Source organism: Solanum lycopersicum, chromosome 2, assembly GCF_036512215.1.
Source record: "Solanum lycopersicum chromosome 2, SLM_r2.1".
NCBI lineage: Eukaryota > Viridiplantae > Streptophyta > Magnoliopsida > Solanales > Solanaceae > Solanum > Solanum lycopersicum.
In genome coordinates this window covers 62,871,096-62,890,578 of record NC_090801.1, presented here as the reverse complement: position 1 = coordinate 62,890,578, position 19,483 = coordinate 62,871,096, and the positions used below count along the sequence as shown (strand labels likewise).

Below are 19,483 nucleotides of genomic sequence, written 5' to 3'. Positions count from 1 at the left end.
ACTTACCAAAACATGATATATCTAATTCAGTATGATATTTGTTTGTACATAGAGTTTTAATAATTAATTATAATATAGGGAAACTCTCACATAGCCACTTAAAAATAATTATTTATTCTCCGTAGTTATAGTTTGATAATTACAATTTGTAACTACATGTTATATGGAGAAGAGAGGCGAACTAGACTGGGAGAAAGAGGAGAGAGGTGAGAGAGAAGAGAGAAAAAGTGGGAGAAATGTGAATTGTATATATGTATATTGGTTAAATAATTGTATATTATACATATGTATTTGTATAATATTAATCGCGAATGGTAATTATAACAAACTATAGCTATGATAAATAATTAAATAGTATAAGTTGCTTAGCCACGTAATTTTTTCCATATATATCCAAATGAGAATTTGCTTCATAATCCATTTACTAATCAAATTAATTTTATCCTGATCGGTTAAAATTCGTAAATTCATATTTTTAAAAACTCATCATCAATACTAATTATTGTTAATTTTTTTTTAAAAAAAAAACTAATTAGTTAAAGATAAATTAATTTTCCCAAAAGTGAAAAGTACTTTTTGGAAAAAAAATATTTTTAAAAAGATAATTAAAAGCTTGACATTAGGTCGAAGGCAATAAATAGATTAGTTTAGGCTACTCGCCTATTAATTATTCATTTTACTCCCACAGTTAATAGATTAATTGGGCTATTAGCCTATTAATTATTCATTTTACTCACTCAGTTTCTCTTTAGTTGTCTGACATTTTTTTTTTATAATTTGATTAATTTTTAAAAATATATTAAATTATATTTGATATTTTAAAATAAAATATTAGATATTAAAAAAATTTAGTATAATGAAAAAATATACTAAAGATGTTAAAAAAATTGACACTTTGTGGTCTACCGGGGCAACTGCGGATCTTCTCTACAATTGTATATTATATGGAGCATTAATAGTCCTTTATGTTTGCAATATTGGTACACTTTTGGTCCTCCTCCAAAATTTTACCTATTTTTTAACATTGATTTTATTTATAACCTATGTATGAGATGTTCAATCATCATTTTATCTATTTAATTTAGAAATAACAAATCCATATGAAAGAATGTGAGAAGAAAAACTTTATTTTGTTTATTAGAAATCGTATTGCAGGTAAAATCAAAAGGTTTATCACGATAGTTTCACGTGTAATAGTACAATTTTTTCTTTTACTGCAAATTCGTATGTTAAGATGTTTTTAGTTTAGATGCAGTAATATTTTTAGTGAACAAAATAACGTGTTTTTCTTATCATCTTCTCTCAGATAGAGTTATTATTTCTATTATATATATATATATATATATATATATATATATATATATATATATATATAACGAAAGGATCAAAAGTGCACTAATAATGCAGATATAAGGGACTATTAATGCTTCATTTGAAAACTCAAGGATCACTTTGAGCTTTAACCCAAAGGTGAGGGACTATTTTGAGCTTTTCCTCAAGTAAATAAGTATTAAGTCAGAACTTGTGGGTTGGGCCAATCATTTTTTGGCTCATATAAAAAAGGACAACTTTCACATATAGCAAACAAAAAAATCATATTTGTATAATATAGCAAACTTTGCGTAATTGCGCTCCATAGCAAACATAAAAACTGTATAATTCGCTATACATATAAAAGTGTATAATTCGCTGGCCTAAATTGTATAATTCGCTGGCCTATTTCGCTGCAATTGTATAATTAGCTTTGCATACAGTTGAATCGAATTAAAATGTATGTATATTGCATAATTATAAGTGTATAGCAAGAAGATATATGTTTTTCTCGCTTTATACAAAAACAGAAACACAATATATACACTTCTGTTGTATAAAGCTAGAAAAATTATATTTCACTGTAATTGTATAATTCACAATTGTATAATTCTTTGGCCTTTTTCTCTGCAATATTTGAAGTAAAATGTTTGTAAATTATATAATTAAGTGTATAACACGAAGATATACATTTTTGCATGTGTATATACAATTTTCTCTCGCTTTATACAAAACAGAAATAGAAATTATACACTTCTGTGTATAAAGCGAGAGAGGCAAGAATGAGAGAGTGGCGAGCGAGACTTCTGGGAGAGAGACGCCTGGCAAATTTTTGTCAATGTTTGCTATGGAGCACAATTAAATCAAACCCTAGCTATTCAATTTAATTTAGGTTATCAGTTTGCTATTTTATACAATTTTCCCTATAAAAAATCGATTAGCCCGGCCTAATCCATAAAATGTCAAAGTCTGTATGAGTTAACCCGTATAGGGTGGGCTAGTCCATATTGACAGCTCTAACTAAATGCATATCAATAGTTAAAAACAAAGGGTTCGCTTGTAAATTGTTTTTTTTTAAGTACAAATATTTTTTTCCCTTTGGAGAATGACTTCTTTGCATAGGCTATAGATGTCGTGGTCTATTTGCTTTTATTAAAATTAAAACGTTTAAAGAATTACATTCAATTATTTCTTTTTCAAGTGAAATTCATAAACACTAACTAGCTTGATAGAAAAAAAAAAAAAAGATTGATGTAAGCATTGAGAGATAGGAATGAATATTGTGTAATGTGTAAGTGAATAGTACAATTATTGGTGAGATTAGTTATGAGTTCTAATACAAATACATTACAGTTCAAGCGAAATTGGTTGAAGAAATCATTATTTCCCACACTTATAAGGTAGGCATTTTGTCGGTTCAATTTGAATTTGTTTTTTTAGGGGGGATTTTGATTTGATGAAAATATTTATCGCAATCAAATTAAAATAAATTTGATTTATTCAATTTTTACATTATTGAGGAGAAACTAAGTGAATATCTCATAAAAGTAAAATAATTATAAATATATATTCCTTTATATTCATATTTCACTAAATAATTATATTATATATCTCTAATTAATTTCAATTTTAAGTTTTAACTATACTAATTTAATATCTATTTGGTATCATTAAGGCGATGGACGTCAATTTCCGAATATAAATCAAAGGTATCTTGTTCACCAACCCAACAAGTTATATTAGGTAAGTTTTGCTAATAAATATAGGGAAAATTGTATAAAATAGCAAACTAATAACCTAAATTAAATTGAATAGCTAGGGTTTGATTTTGTGCTTCATAGCAAACATTGGCAAAAAATTGCCAGGCGTCTCTCTCCCAGAAGTCTCGCTCGCCATTCTCCCATTCTCGCCTCTCTCGCTTTATACACAGAAGTGTATAATTTCTGCTTCTGTTTTGTATAAAGCGAGAGAAAATTGTATATACACATGCAAAAATATATATCTTCGTGTTATACACTTAATTATATAATTTACAAACATTTTACTTCAAATATTGCAGAGAAAAAGGCCAAAAAATTATACAATTGTGAATTATACCATTGCAGTGAAATACAATTTTTTCTAGTTTTATACAACAGAAGTGTATATATTGTGTTTCTGTTTTTGTATAAAGCGAGAAAAACATATATCTTCTTGCTATACACTTATAATTATGCAATATACATACATTTTAATTCGATTCAACTGTATGCAGAGCTAATTATACAATTCCAGCAAAATAGGCCAGCGAATTATACAATTTAGGCCAGCGAATTATACAATTTAGGCCAGCGAATTATACACTTTTATATGTATAGCGAATTATACAGTTTTTATGTTTGCTATGGAGCGCAATTATGCAAAGTTTGCTATATTATACAAATATAATTTTTTTGTTTGCTATATGTGAAAGTTGCCCATAAATATATTCTGCTTCCCATTTTCTTTTTAGTTTATAACCCAAAAACACTACATATTCTCATTTAAATTAACATATAGTCTACATGTATAATATACGCATAAATGTATCATTTAATTTGATTTTATCTCAATATACCTTTTAATTTTGAGTGTGTATTTAAGCTAGTATAAAGTTAAGCTCGTAGATACATGAATCATACATGACATAATATATATATAGGACTCAAATTAACCTGTAGTATGTTTATATTTGTATATTTAATTTTATACAAATTTAAGTGTCTATTTGTATATACTCAAAATTAAAGAACATAAAACTATGTTAAAAAACATATTTATATATTATGTATAATTTATATCTAAAACATTTTTACTAGTAAAAATTATTTTAGACTACACAAGTTTTAAAGTTTTTATTTCTCAAATATTTGGGGACACAAATGGAGTATTTCACTTGCAATACTATTCCTCTCTCATCAATCTTTTTCATGTTTCACTAGTATTTCAAATGCTCATTTAGCATCTGCAAAAATAAAATAAAATAAAATAGAACCAGTGCATGGCATGTCTTTTTAGACACCAAAAAAATATTTGAAATTGTTATGAAACTATATAAAATCAGAAGAAGAAGAACTAGGGAGAAGAGAAAAGACTTCTTATGTCTCTTGAAGTATATTCAGGATCCATAGATCTTCCTCAAATCTTATTTATAATGAAGGAGAACCCTTTATTTATAGGGAAAACCTTACTTGGTCCCCAAGTAGGATTCCTAACCATATCCTACTAGGACTCCACATAATTAGACATTCACTATAACACAAATATGTTTATAACACTCCCCCTTGAATGTCGATAGATTATGTGTCTCGTTAAAACCTTACTAGATAAAACCCAGTGGGAAAAAAGATCTAGTGAAGGAAAAAAAGTACACATATCTAATAATACGCATTATGGATGCCTCATTAAAAACCTTACAAGGAAAACCCAATGGGACAAAACCTTGTGAGGAAAAAAGAGTACATCGCATATTAACTCCCCCTAATGACAACATCAATTCAGAGACTAGAATCTTCATCTTCCAAGCTTGTGCACCATCCTTTTGAAAGTTGTAGTTGGTAGAGACTTGGTGAATAAATCAACAATAATATTACTTGAACAGACCTCTTGCATGTTGATATCACCATTCTTGGGAGCTTATGAGTGTAGAAAACCTTGACGAAATATGTTTTCTTCTATCTGCTTTTATAAATCTTCCCTTCAAGGTCAAAGATTTCTGCAAGTTCCTTACTTCAACTTCTTTAAGCAAATAATATATTGCCAAGAGCTTCAATTCTAGTTATCAACTTGCATAACAATATTTGTATATGCTTCATGTATTTTGAATCGATTTAATCCTTATGAGGATGATAAACAAGTTTTCCAAAAATTTGTATATGCTTTAGATTTTGAACCCATTGGATATTTAATTTTGTCAAGCAATAACATTCAACTTTGCACTTGATAATTATTTCTACACAAGCATGCTTTAATAGATGTAGAATTCATATCCTCATAATCTTTTACAATATTGCGCGCTATTGTATCAAAGATATACCATTTTGTATCGATTCACAATACGACAAAACTTATTGAGATCTCATCACTTCATTTTTTTAGGTAGCTATCCCTCTCATGAGGTTTCATAAAGTGTTATGTCGTAGGCTCTCCAAGAGCACATTATCTCCTTATTATGATCATTTTGATTCTTTGATCCTCCCCCTTTTTTCAAGGATTATTTTATTTAGAATTGATTAGTCTATCATGCTTCATTCATGTCATAGACTTTATCCCTCAAGGGACATTCAATAGATGTATTTACAACTCTTGTGTTGCTTCTAATCTCCCCCCTTATGTTAGACAAACTAACATATATCTCAATCTTTTGGAGAATTTATCTTTGTGCATCATTGTATATTCATTGATTATATACCATATATCAAAATAATCAGATGAAAAATATTTGGTCCCCGACCATAAATCAATTGAAAGAAAATTTGATCATAATTTATCGGTCTGATGTGTACAATTAGTTTTGTATGCAATATCCTATTTCATATCAACATATGAAACTTTATTTTCATAAACAATGATTTTACTATTTGAGACATTTAGTGTCACATCATCTTAAATATTTATCAATATTATCAAGATAAATTGTCTTGATTACATATTCTGAAATTGTGTTCTTAACTCAATTATTTTTGCACAAACAATTTTGTGAATATCAAACTACATGTTGACAACAAAAATACATGTGATTATCTTATAGATGCATCTTTTTATCATATCACATGATAGGTGAACGGGCCCATATTCACCTTTTATACTTTTCAGAATTTTGAGATTTAATCTCAACATTAGTTGATCCAATCAACTTTATTACGAGAACAAACAACGTAAAGAATTCTTAAAGAATCTTCTAGTTTTCAATGTATGTCCATTACTCAGTATGCACATCTTTAGGATGACTAAATTATTCATGCCAACTAATAAAATTAGTAGTACTCGTAAACTCCAAGTTTACTACGCCATGTGCCTTTTGCTTTAGTAAATTTCTGATTTACTATTATATGAGTAAATTTCAATTTTATTACTCCAAGAGTAATTTTCAGATTTATTTCTTCTCAATTACTTCACCCTTTAGGTGAGTCATGATCCCATCATTGAATGAACTAATCTGAAGAAAATTGTGCATGTAACATATTATTTGTGCCAATATTTTTGCAATCTTTCTCATGCCTAGCATGGTGGCTTACACATCCTTTAGTACCTCATTCAATATCTATGTGCATTATTCAATCACTTGTCTTCTTTCAGACATATTATGCACTACAACCATATTGACTTTACGTAATGAAGCAAATTCAGTAAATTTCATGACTTTTCATCAAAACACATTAGTTTTTCTTTAGTCATTATTATATCATCAATATGGTGCATTGAGACTCACATTCAATGTCTTATCCATATAAAAGTGTTTTAGGTCATAAATTGATGGATCTTGAACCCAATATCGTATCATCATGGTGCATCAGGACTTTAACCCAATGTCTTACCCTCTTTTTGCGATTGGACATAAATTCATCGTCTTATTCTTTTGGTGCGATAAAACTTAAATCTATCGTCTTACCCATAATGAGGCTCAACCTCAAACCTTCAAAATAATTATAATTTTATCACTTTTGATGATCATCAATATGATCGTACATTATGATTACACACAAAATTGAGATTATTGATTTATTATAATCAACATTAGTAGTTAATAAATATAGCTTAATGGATACATACCTCATATAAAGGTTGAAAACATACCTTTCACTTAATTGTGCTTATTCAATTATTAAAATAAATTAAGGAATTCTCTTCCCAATTGATTAAAATTAAACGTATAAAAAGTCAATAAATATCTTTAAATACTTACTTTAGATGTACCTCCAGATCTGTCACACAAATAATTATAACATAAAGATAAATCATACCTCGAAGAAGAAGAAGTAGGGAGAAGAGAAAAGACTTCTTTATGTCTCTTGAAGTATATTCAGGATTCATAGATCTTCCTCAAATCTTATTTATAACGAAGGATAACCCTTTATTTATAGAGAAAACCTTACTTGGTCCCCAAGTAGGATTCCTAACCATATCCTACTAGGACTCCACATAATTAGACATTCACTATAACACAAATATGTTTATAACAGAAATGGAATTTAAGAAAAGAAAGAATAATTTTATAATCTTGTAATTTTAAATTAAAGTTATGTAAAATATATCAAAATATTTTTTAATTTTGTGATTTTAAACATGTCAGGTGGAAAGTTAAAGTTAAAAGTGTTGAAAAAAAACAAAAAGGTTATTTTTTAAAAAAAAATTAAAAAGAAAATAAAGTATTTCTTTTTTAAACGATGCCATATTGGTTTATTAGCACCAGAACACAGTCCATAGAACAAGGATTCTTTTTAACAAGAAACTAAGCAGGAAAGCGATGAAACAGACCAAATATATATCGGATTTGACAATGATTTTTAATTACAATATCAGACAAAAGGCCAACTGTATTATTTTTACAAAGAGGAACAAAACAATATAACCCCCTTTTAATTAGACCATAATCAATTTTATTGATAATTGATGAACGTTCCGTTCTAATTACTAAGCTGTTACCCGGCCCTCATAATTTTATTTCATTGTTTTTGGTCACATTAGTTAGTGTTGAATATTTGCCAATGTAGTGAAGTTGATGGGTGTCACAAATTCCTGCCCAGTTGCATATAGAAGAGACAAAGCTGCCATTTCAGATGCTCTTTGGGTTGGGTGAAACCAATCCCAAAACAAGTATTCATCGCGCTTTTTGCAAAGATCAGAATTTTCAGTACATTTAAACCATCCTTTGTAAGGTCCCGTACCACAGCATGCTGCTTCAACTTCAACAAAACCTATACAATTATTGCATTTAATTTCAAAACGTACGTAGTTCAAATATCATGTCTAATCTTTATTAATAAATATTTACCTGATGCAGCTGGATTATCAATAACACCCGTGGTCATCAAGAAATAATTTCCAAGTGAAAAGTTCATTCCTGGATTTGCTGAGCTGAAATCTTGCAGCAAACTGAGTGTTGTGTTGAAAAATATTTGAGCATAACCATTAAGTGTCTCGTTACAGGCACCGCCAGGTGTTGCAGCACGTATGCCCGGAAGACATCCAATCCTTGGAATCCCACAAATTCCAAATTTCCTTGCACCTAGATTATATAAATTCTGCATTAAAAATCAAATAAAATCTTTCAACTTACCATTAATCGTATGTCTAACTCATATCCCAAAAGCTAGCTCAAAAGAAAGCGGATTGTCCAGGAGTCCACCCATATCATTAATGTGAGACTTTTTAACAGAACCTTATAATAGTACTCTAGTTAAAATTAAGAGATATCTAGGAACGAATATTGTAACCTGTAAGTGAATGGTAAAAGTATCGCTGAGATCAGCAACAAGTTCAGGCGTAGATATATTGTAATTGAAACGAAATTGATCGAAGAAATCATTGCTTCCCACACTTAGAAAGTAGAACGCATTTGCAATCAGCTTTGAACCTTTCACATCTCCCAATATTTGTGTAATGTTCTCACATACTGTTTGGAATTGTTCTATTTGTCGAGTAAGTGATGTAACGTTATGCTGCGAAATCAATTATTTAATTAATTAACTATATAAAAACACATATGTAAAAATATGTCTCAATTTATATTATTAACAGTCACATAAATTGAGACAAAAATTTTGAGATCTCACGAATCCTTTATTTCCAGTATCATCAAGAATGCCAGATCCTGCTGATGCAAAGTTGACACCACGAAGTATTCCACTCTTGAATGTTGACTGTTTCTGAACTAAGGCTAAAAACGCTGGCGGGCTTTCTGTATAATCACCCAAATGCCTCGCTAAACAATCATCAATAATTTCCTTGTTAGATAGTCTTGTTCTAAAGCATATCGATGAATAATAATAACTATTATACGTACCGATGAAATCTGCAGGGTTATAGCCATTGCTAAACCTTCCTGTAGCAACGTGGTGTGGATAATCAATTCCATAGTAAGGATTGTTAGCAGTAGCGAGACTTCCAGCTAAATGATTATTAGTTCCAACATCTACCGTTGAATCGCCAAATACAAAAATTGCTGGTACATCTGCCATGACCATCAACTTATAATTATTTGATGACCAAATAATAACACGGAACAAGAAAATTGCAACGCTGTAACGTAAGAAAATATTTCCCAGCTTCACCATTTTTGAGAGCTTAAAATTTTTGTATGCTTCTTTTTGTTTCTCACTTCAGTATCTTGCTACATCTCACAACTTATTTATAAGTAAGTCTTATAAAATGGACGTGAGCAAAAGGTTAAAAATTGCCGTACATGGACGAATCTTATACATCATCAACCTAGGCCAGTTGGTTTAATTTACCTCGCAAAAATTAACTTTGTACACTTATATTAACTACATATTGATTAATATATACTTCAGAATTTATGGTCTCACTTTAATTAGGGACGCTAGAACATATGTATGCAATAAAGTTGATTAATTTCCCTTTTAACAACTTATATTATTAATAATTTTAATTTAACGAAAAAGAAAAATTAAATGATCGTTCGTAAAAATTACTTGTCTCACTTGCTTGTAACTTGGTAGAATTTGCTCCACCTATAACTTGTTTTGATGCGCTAATATTCATTTAGAATAATTTTTCACTCATAAACTAATTATAAGGAGGGGAATAATCAAAATACTTCTGCCAATATTCCCATTTGAAAACAGACGATAAACTAGCATAGGGATATTAGTTGATTGAATAAGAATATTAATTAATCAGGTGACGTTTTACTGAATTACCAAACAAAGAAGATCCATCTAGAATCAATTAGTTGTCGTCGCGGCGACATGAACAAAATGGAGTTAATTATTAATTAATTACTTCTCTAAACGAGTATAGCTTCCAGTCTTAGATAAAAAAATAATAATTAAAACTATGTACATCCTTTTCAGTTTTACTATGAGTATATTCCCTTTTAGCTAATCATCATGTCCATATCAAGAAAATCTAGTATGAATATCCTCCACAAATTGCATCTTTTTATTTTATTAAATTCTTAATTAAAGCAGGCCTATCATGTCAAATTAGTGTGAAGTTAAGACCCTTTATTTCATCATTGGCAAATTGCAAGTCAAAAGATAATAGTCCATTCACTTTGGTGGAGCAACATTAGCAAACACCAAAGAGAAGGACATGCAATTTGATAATTAAGCTCTAAATCGATTAATTAGGCGAATGTAAGAATACATTTATTTGTCAAATTACTACTACGCTAAATTAGATTTTCCGATAATAAAAATTGACTCCTAGAAGTTGCCCTTTCTAAAATAAGAGATAAATTGATTGAATTAGCATGTTTGAATCCTCAAACATTAGTCAAGTTTCATCATTTCTGTACAAGAGATAGTTGCTTCTTAACCGTAAAATACTTGCACAAATAGCTATATCAAATAGGAATTGTCTTTATATGATTTCGAACGAAATCATAAAGGAAGTAGATTGGAAAGAATCCACCGAATTTAAAATTATTTGATTTGTGTACATATTTCAAGCAATAATAGTGTATTTAACTACTTGTTTTTTTTGATGGACAAAATCTATCTTGTATAGCCAGTAAGCAGTGGCGTAGCCATATACTTTTAAGGGTGTCCCCTTTGTCAGAAAAAAATTAGCATATATATAAGTAAAATGATATACGAATAATTAAATAACTTATTTTGAACACCCTTAACTTAACAAGTTGCTATTTCTGAACACTCTTTAAGAAATTTTTGGCTCCGCCACAACCAGTAAGATCGTGTAATAATTTGCTTATAAATTATATGTTGAATTAGAGGAGCTTTTGGTTTTGGATGCACCAACCCTTACAAAAACGACGCCTAACGTTACTAGAACAAAAAAAACAACCATTTTTATGCAAGAATAAAGTGTGTAATTAAGCATATGATGAGTGCTATTGAACATGCAGATCGACACTAAAATATGGTAAAAACTAAATCGACATAACTTATTATCTATATCTTCTAAGTAACAAAATAGAATAACTAAAAATAAAATCACAATAAATAAACAAATTTATAACCACTACATACATCACCAATTAATTAGTTTATACATCTTATTATGGAAATTCAAGCTTACAATTTATGTCAACTTTATATATTCATAAGGCTTTATAAATACACAATCAACATCATCTTCGTATGTTTATAGCTTTTAGAAACTTTTAATTTCATGAATCTAAAAATATTTTGAAGCAACTCATAAAATATTTATAAATCACATCTCCTTAACGTATATATTTAACAAATGAAATTGAAATACTTTAATTAAAGTTTCTCCATAGATATTTAAGATAATTTCTCGATTTTATTTAATACAAAATTATATAATTAACTTTTGAGTATCTTTCTTGATAACGTAATTCTTAAAAAAACTGTGAAGTGATTAATCAAACTCAAACTCTTTTTGTAATACCAAACAAAGGGATTATTTCAATTAATTTAATCAAATACAAATTATATTGCTCTTCTAGAATAATTTTTTTCTATAGACTGTAGGTCCATTTGAAAATAGTTATTCATTCCAAAATTTGGGAGTTTGGCACGAGGAAAAAAAAAAAATACCCCTAAATAAGTGAGGGCCAAGTGTTACATTTTGAAAAATGAAGGGGTTGATTCGTTATTTCAGTAGCTTTGCTCCAAACGTCGGGCAAATTCTGGACCGAACCCAAAGTCTTTCTCTCTCTACATTATCTCTCTAGATTTGTTGTTTTCAAGTTTCAACTCTGCGGTTAGTTCAGACTAAACTGAAGAACACTTGTATACTCGGAGACGGCGAGGAATGTGTATTGAGAAACAAGTGTTTTCTAGTGAATGAATTTTTCGAAGAAGGTGAAATGGGAGCATTATGCGCTGGCCACTCTCGGGACACCTTGGATCGTTTCTCCGACCGTTGTCTCCACGTTTTCCCATGTCTCTCCGATCCCGGTATCAATTTTTTCATCTATTCTAACCTCGTAGTTTAATTTGAATGTTTTAAACCTTACTCTTTTTTTTTGGTTGTTGGTTTGATTGATTTTTAGCTCGGAGATCCACTTGTTGCTTGAGAATAGCGTTGGTGATGCTGCACTTGATCTATCTGGGCGTTCTATTTGTCTTTGACAAAGATTTGATTCATAAAACTAAAGAAGAGCCATGGTATTTACTCTTACTTTACTTATTGGGGAAAAAGTTATCTTTATTTTTCTTCAGAATTAGCAAGAGACCAAGTGTTTCCCTATGAGAGAATCGATGATGTGAGAGCAAAACCAATAATTCAGTGCAAAAAATGAGTCTTTGTTCGCCTAATAACTTGCTCTGGCTTTACTTTATTGTTTGGTTCGCCTAATTTCATTAGTAATTAGTGGTCATGTTATATTTTAGCTAGAAATATAGTGCATTAAATAAAAAAGATAGAATCTTAAGTGTTATGCAGCAGTCTTTCAGCTTGGTTGTTCAGTGCCTGTATTATGGTTCTTGCTAAAATGCACCCTCTTCTGTTTTATGTGATATTATTTACTCATTAGTCTATCTAAAAATAATGAAGGCCTTTTTATATTTGGATAATCTGACCAAAAAGAAAAACAGTACTCCAATTGGATATAATCCTATTCAAAGTAGTCCCCAATTCAAAAGGAAAATGATGGAGTTTGAATAAAGTGGTCCCCTTTCGATCATTTTTAATGCTTTTGTAGAGATTTTACTTTTACTTGGGTCTTTATGGTATAACTGCTGATACTCTCTTCCTTGCCTTCAAGGTACACAACTGTCTATTTGATCCTGTTTGCTGCTACACTGGCTCAATACTTCATCACTTCAGGTTCTTCTCCTGGGTAATTTCATGCACACTCTTTACTTTCTAATTTACAGGCCATTGTTATACTTTATGCGCTTCAGTGCCAGTAAAGTTGCATTGTGTGATCAGTATAATCTTTTATTTGAACATGTAGCTATGTTGTTGATGCAATGAGGGCTGTCAATGAGGCAGATGCATCATGTAATAGGGCATCAATTACCTCAAAGTAAGAGAATTTCCTTTGTGGGTTATTTACATGGAAAGTAAATTACTGGATTCTCCTGCCATATCTGTGAAATATCAAACTATAAATATGTGGAGTGTTCTGCAGAATTATCTAATTGCTACTATTTTCTGCCTATTGTGATGTAAAATGATCAAGCAAAGACAGCCTGCTTCAAGCAAAAACGGCGATGTAGTTATTGCAATCGACCGGAACCAGTTGGGAAGTTATCTTCAAGGCCGTGGTATGATAGCATGGACAAAGCTAGTGATGGATATGTATCCCAGTGGAACATCTCTTAGGTAGGAATGACTTATATAATACCTTGTTTATGCTTTTCCTTTTGTCTATAAAGCAGCTGGCATTGTTTTCAGCCTATTTTGCAGCCTCTACTGTAGTGCTATTTGGTTCATTTAGTTTCATCTTACATATTGACTCAGTTTGACTTAAATTGTTTATGGAACAAGAAAAGATTTCATTCATAATCATTCAAAATCTGCTGTTTTGGATTGTCTTTCTTGTTGGACCGGGAGGATATAGGCATATACCTCCCCCCTCCCCACTTAAAGATTTGGATATTGGGAGCACCTTATGGTGATGGCAAAGTTGTCTCCACTCATTATCGATTTCACAAGTGATGCTTATATAATAACTATGAGATTCAGATGAAAAGTTGTCAATAGTCTTAGATACAGAAAGCATCTCAGCATCAGAAGGTACCCCCAACTGGCTAACTGAGATATTGTGAGGATTTGGCTAACTGCAGCATGCTGTAGATTTTATATGGAGGGGAAAAGCTGTAACAACCCTGTATGATTTCCTGTGAATGTTCAGAAATTTGTAATTTTTCATTCGATAACAAAGGAAGTTGAAATATAATGAAAATTTCTGCGGAGATGTGTTATTATTGAATCATTTCATGGAATAGCTAATAGCCATGTAATACAAGTGCCTCCAGCATGATCTGTGGGTTAGTCCCTCGTTACAAGTTCAATCATGCCTCAGGAAAAATCCTGGTATCTAAATGGAGAACAGGGTGGACCCATTATCCACCGAGGAACCTTGTGCCATTGGTCACTGAAGATTTGGGTTTCTTACGGTTTCTTAGGGCTATGGGTTTAGGCCCTTAGGGATAAGGGAGTTCATGGATGAATAATGTTCTTTCCTAATCCCTTAAGACCTTATTAATGGCGTGAGTTGGTCCCGAGGGGAAAACGTCCACATTTTCAAGTTCAAACAAGGCCCAGAGCGGGCATGACCAAATTTTTACTGTTTTACGTTGGCTATAGTCCATGGATTTTAGAAAAAAAAAATGACCATGTTAATTTAGATTTACTTTTATCTTTCCCATTTCCTTTCCCCTTACACCACTTTTGTATAGAAGTATGACTGTCGATTCTGTAGTTATAAATTGCATGATTCAATTTGCAAAAGCATCAGTTCCCTTGCTAACTCATTTTTGTTCTCTTCTCCAGAGGTGTGACTTGCAGTTACTGTAATGTTGTGCAGGTAAAAATTTCTTCTTTCTGTCTTCCATTTGTTTGCAGAACAAACATTTCGGTACTTCTGATGATACTTAGTGATTATAGGAGCATTTTAATATTAGCCAAACTAGTGACATGATTTCAAAGCCAAATACTGACTACACCTAGATTTGGAAGGAAATGAGGCAAACTTGTGACAGCAATTTGGTGCTAATATTTTCTTGTGTTGTGCCTCACTTAACCCTTCACATTGAAATGAGGTTGAGGACAGATATATATTCAATTGTTTCAAATGGTTTATGACCTTCTGATTTCTGATTTATACTATTGTGCTTATCCTAATATTTGCACACTTATTTATCCAATAAGTTTATGGTTGCCATTTGCCAAAGTTAAAAGTTTACTTGTGTCAGAAGAACCAATTTCTATAATGGACCTTATACAGTGACTTCTGTCTTGTGAAGTGCCTAGAGCTTATACTTCCACTAGACTACATTTGTCAGTTATGTCAACAACGTTTGATTTTTACTCTGCTTGATTTGCAGCCTCCACGCGCTAAACATTGTCATGATTGTGACAAATGTGTTCTTCAATTTGATCATCATTGTGTTTGGCTTGGCACATGCATAGGACAGGGTAATCATTGCGCTTTTTGGTGAGCATCCATGCTACTAAGTTGATGCACCATTAATGTGTTTATCTTGTTCGCAGTTCAGTGAAATTTTTCTTGCGATTTGATTGAAATGTTTATTTGTACCTTCAGAAGAACTAAATGAAAGAAGTCTTGCTGTGTATTATAAAGATTTATTTCTATGATGGTTTCCACATGTTATTTTGGAGCTAAGTGGAAAGTTGGTGTGGATTTAATATGATTAGAACATGTCAATTGGAGATTTAGGTCCTAGATGTAGATGTTATTTCAGATAATGATACTAATATAGTTATCTCGCTAATTAATGAATATAAAGTCTCATTCAAAATTCTTGCTTTCATGAAGAGGCTTCAATTTTAGCTTGAACCTTTTGAAACGTATCCGTGTCAGCATAGTTTATCAGTTCGAGAAACCTATAAGAGGATGTTGGTCATTTTAAAGATCATTGTGAGAACATATTGAACTAGTTATCTGGGCTTGGGATATATGTGTACTTCGATGTGTCTAATTCAATGTTATAAGTCTTGTGTAAGTGACATGATCACTTTTCTACTCTTAAGACCACAATGAAGACACTATTTAGTAGGGGACTTGTCATAATGTACTTTCCTGTAATTTGATGTATTTTTCTTCATCTATAAACATGAATGAAGCATGTCAGGGTGCTTGATTTTCCTGAACTTTTAACTGGTCATAGATTCTTTTTAGGGTTTCAAGTAATTGGTCTTGGTTCGGTTATTTATTTTCCCAAGTATGACAGGTGGTACATTTGTGGAGAAACAGCCTTATCCCTTTGGACGGGCACGTTATATATTCAATTTTTGAAGTCTGATATATATTCAAAGCCTTGGTATGTATATTTTATGATGCTTTATCATTTAAGAGCTTCTCTGCTTAGCCTCCCTTATTATGTTTCTCCTCTGCTCCTTACTGATCTTCCTTCCGAGAAGAAAATAAAGATGGAGGTTCTGGGGGGAGAATTGGAGAAGAACAATATGCACCCCAAAAGAAAAAACTAAAAAAACTAAAGGGAGATTAAACTGCTCAGTTTTCATACCCAAACTTATAATAAGATGTTATTCATTTACTTTAGTTGGCAAAAGGTAAGCTTGCACATATTGGAATATTTTACTTGCTGTTTGAAATATCATATCGTCTTCTGAGAAATAAGAAGCTTGAAGAGAGTCAATGCCACTACCCTTATTGGATCTTATACAACCATGAAATGTAAGCTATTGTGATTATCTTAAGATAGCAATTGAAGACTTATCCCAAAAAAATTAGATGATTATCTTATATTGGCTGTCAGCATACCGTAACCCATGTTCTATTATCTAGAATCTAGATAGGACCATCCATACAAAGCTCATAGGTGGAATATGCACTACCTTGATTTTTAAAAATTGCTAACAAGTACAGCAGTTAGTGTGAAAGCAGCAAGGGAGCTTCATCTGGTTCTGACTTCTGATTGGGCTCCCTTAAAATATCCGACTATGAGCTCTAATTTAGTTGTATAGGTTGCAAAAACCAAATTTCAAGAGATAAAAATAACAGTGGAAAACAGTAGTTAAAGAAAGGGCCTGCATCTCATGACAAGATGGTACTGACATGACTGATATTCTTGCTTCTGTTTTCATGTTTTTGTTGAATCGCACATATCCTTCTGTAAAAGAACAAAACTTGTGAAATTCATCCAATTTGAATCTTTACATGAATCTGAAGAGAAATGCTATAATGGCTTTTTTGGCAGGTGGTTATATGCAATTATGATCTTGCTGCTAGCTACTCTGTTTTTCTGCCTCATCTTCCTTCTCCTCCTCCTACTTTTTCATAGGTAAGATTTCTCTTTGCTGAAGACGGACTTCATTTAGCATTGCCTAGCACATTAATTTTGAATTTGTTGGAAGTTTGTTAGATTTATGTTCTTAAAATTATTGTTGGTCCTTCTAAAAATAAGGTTATATGAGATTCTGGAACATCTGTTTGGTCAGCAGAGTTGCTGATTCTTAAGATAATAAACATCTCATGTAAAAAAAAAAAAAGATTTCAGTGTAGGATGCTTAGTTACCTCCTTTCAGTCTTGTGAAGGAGGGAGACACATATTAGAGCTAAGCTATGCAAACTTCATAAGTTGCGAGTGAAACCCTGTTATTTGTGCCTATATTATTCCCCATACTTTTCTTGCTCCTGTAGCTAAAGTGTGTGAACTCATGTTTGTTGAATCAGCTATCTAATTTTGACAAATCAGACCACATATGAGCTTGTGAGACGACGGCGCATCCAGTATTTGAGGTTGGTTATATCCTTCCAATTCTTGTGTGATATTATTTACTGGGTAGTTGCATAGAGATGTCTATGTTGTCTCTTCGAGCCACTACTCTGGATGATATGGTCAAAAACATTGGACTTAGTTGCAGTTATGGTCAACATCTTTGAGTGATTAATTGATATCTCAAAAGCAAATGGAACATGTATTCTCATCAGGAAATTGTCTCGTCTTTAAGCTCAAGTTTAAACTTGCTTTAATTTGCAGGAACATTCCTGAAAGAGTGTATCCATTTAGTAACGGAGCATGCAGAAACTTGTATGAGTTTTGCTGTGCCCAGCGTAGCAAATATAGGATGGAACCGCTGCCAACAGGACAAGAACTTGAAGATAAGTTGAGACCCTACACATGCTCAGATGTTTTATCCTGTCGGTGTTGCTGTTGATCACTTGTCTTGTATCCTAATACTTGACATTGGATTCAGTGCGTGCTAGCACGGCCCCAATACATATCGAATTTGGAGTCTCACTTGAATTTGTTAATTATTGTAATTTACATTATTGTTAGAATCATTTTCAAATGATATATGGTACTTTATCCATATCGATTTATGTGACATTGAAATGATTTTGAAAGTTAACCACATTTTATATGTTAATTTTTTTGTCCTAATTTATTTGGCACCGATAAAATTTTAAAAGTGAAATAATTTCTCTATATAACTTATAATTATTTGATTTATAATATATTTTATGTAATTCTTCAATTTGTAAAAAAACAAATTAAAACAAGAAAATCATAAAAAAATAATAATAAGTAAGATGACCCAAACAAGTACATGTTGACTTACTTTGATACATTTTGTATTTATTTTAAACGGAAAAGGGTTAAAACTGCTCCTAAACTATGCGAAATAGATTACTTATATCCTCCAGTACATTTTGAGATCAAACTAATCCCTCCACCAAACCGTTGCCAACGAAGATCTACTACAAAAGAACTTAATCTTTAGTGGCGACAAAGTTGCCACAAAAATCTCATGAGTGATTTTTAGTGAGGACTAATAGTAAAACCTTTTTTTTCAACAAAAAAATATGATAATTAATTTTTGATTGCAACCTCATTTTCTAAAATAATTAACTTGCAATATTAATATTATAAACACCCAATATTATTACGAAAAATCATGAAAATTACTTCTCGATTCACATCTCCTACTATATAATGCATTATTATACATTTTCATATAACATAAAAATTAAACAGTATCTTCAAACTCCTGCTTAATCGACATCATTTTTGTTTTTTTAAAAAATAATGAAGAAAAAAACACAAAATTAAAATTTGATGTTAAAAACTTTTAGTAACGATTTTTTGGGATTTTGTGGCGACTATTGTCGCCCTAAAGGTCTAGTTCTTTTGTAATGAATCCTAGTTGACAACGCTTAGGTGAAGGATAAGTCCTATGTGGCATGCCACATCACTAAAAAAATTGAGGTGTTAAACTCTTTGAGGGTATTTGTGGTCTCTTAGGATAACAGCGGGGGTATTTTTGATCCCAAAATGTAACGGAGGGTACAAGTAATCTATTTCACATAGTTCAAGGGCAA

The 19,483-nt window shown here is 31.2% G+C and overlaps 2 protein-coding genes across 2 annotated transcripts; one reads left to right on the top strand and one right to left on the bottom strand.

The window, feature by feature from the left end:
* Positions 1-8,016: 8,016 nt before the first annotated feature.
* LOC101266901 (GDSL esterase/lipase At5g33370-like) lies at positions 8,017-9,605 on the bottom strand. Its single transcript, XM_004233699.1, has 5 exons — positions 9,335-9,605; positions 9,105-9,229; positions 8,766-8,990; positions 8,324-8,573; positions 8,017-8,246 (listed from the first exon to the last, which is right to left on the bottom strand). Exons 1-5 carry the CDS (start codon positions 9,603-9,605, stop codon positions 8,017-8,019), a joined length of 1,101 nt encoding a protein of 366 aa, XP_004233747.1.
* A 2,466-nt stretch (positions 9,606-12,071) lies between these two features.
* On the top strand, positions 12,072-18,531 carry LOC101249879 (protein S-acyltransferase 10). The gene is made up of 11 exons (XM_004232493.5): positions 12,072-12,401; positions 12,497-12,611; positions 13,211-13,285; positions 13,403-13,474; positions 13,636-13,773; positions 14,947-14,980; positions 15,501-15,610; positions 16,368-16,457; positions 17,358-17,441; positions 17,834-17,899; positions 18,141-18,531. The coding sequence occupies exons 1-11, from the start codon at positions 12,311-12,313 to the stop codon at positions 18,316-18,318; spliced, it is 1,053 nt and encodes a 350-aa protein (XP_004232541.1). The 5' UTR covers positions 12,072-12,310; the 3' UTR covers positions 18,319-18,531.
* Positions 18,532-19,483: the final 952 nt, after the last annotated feature.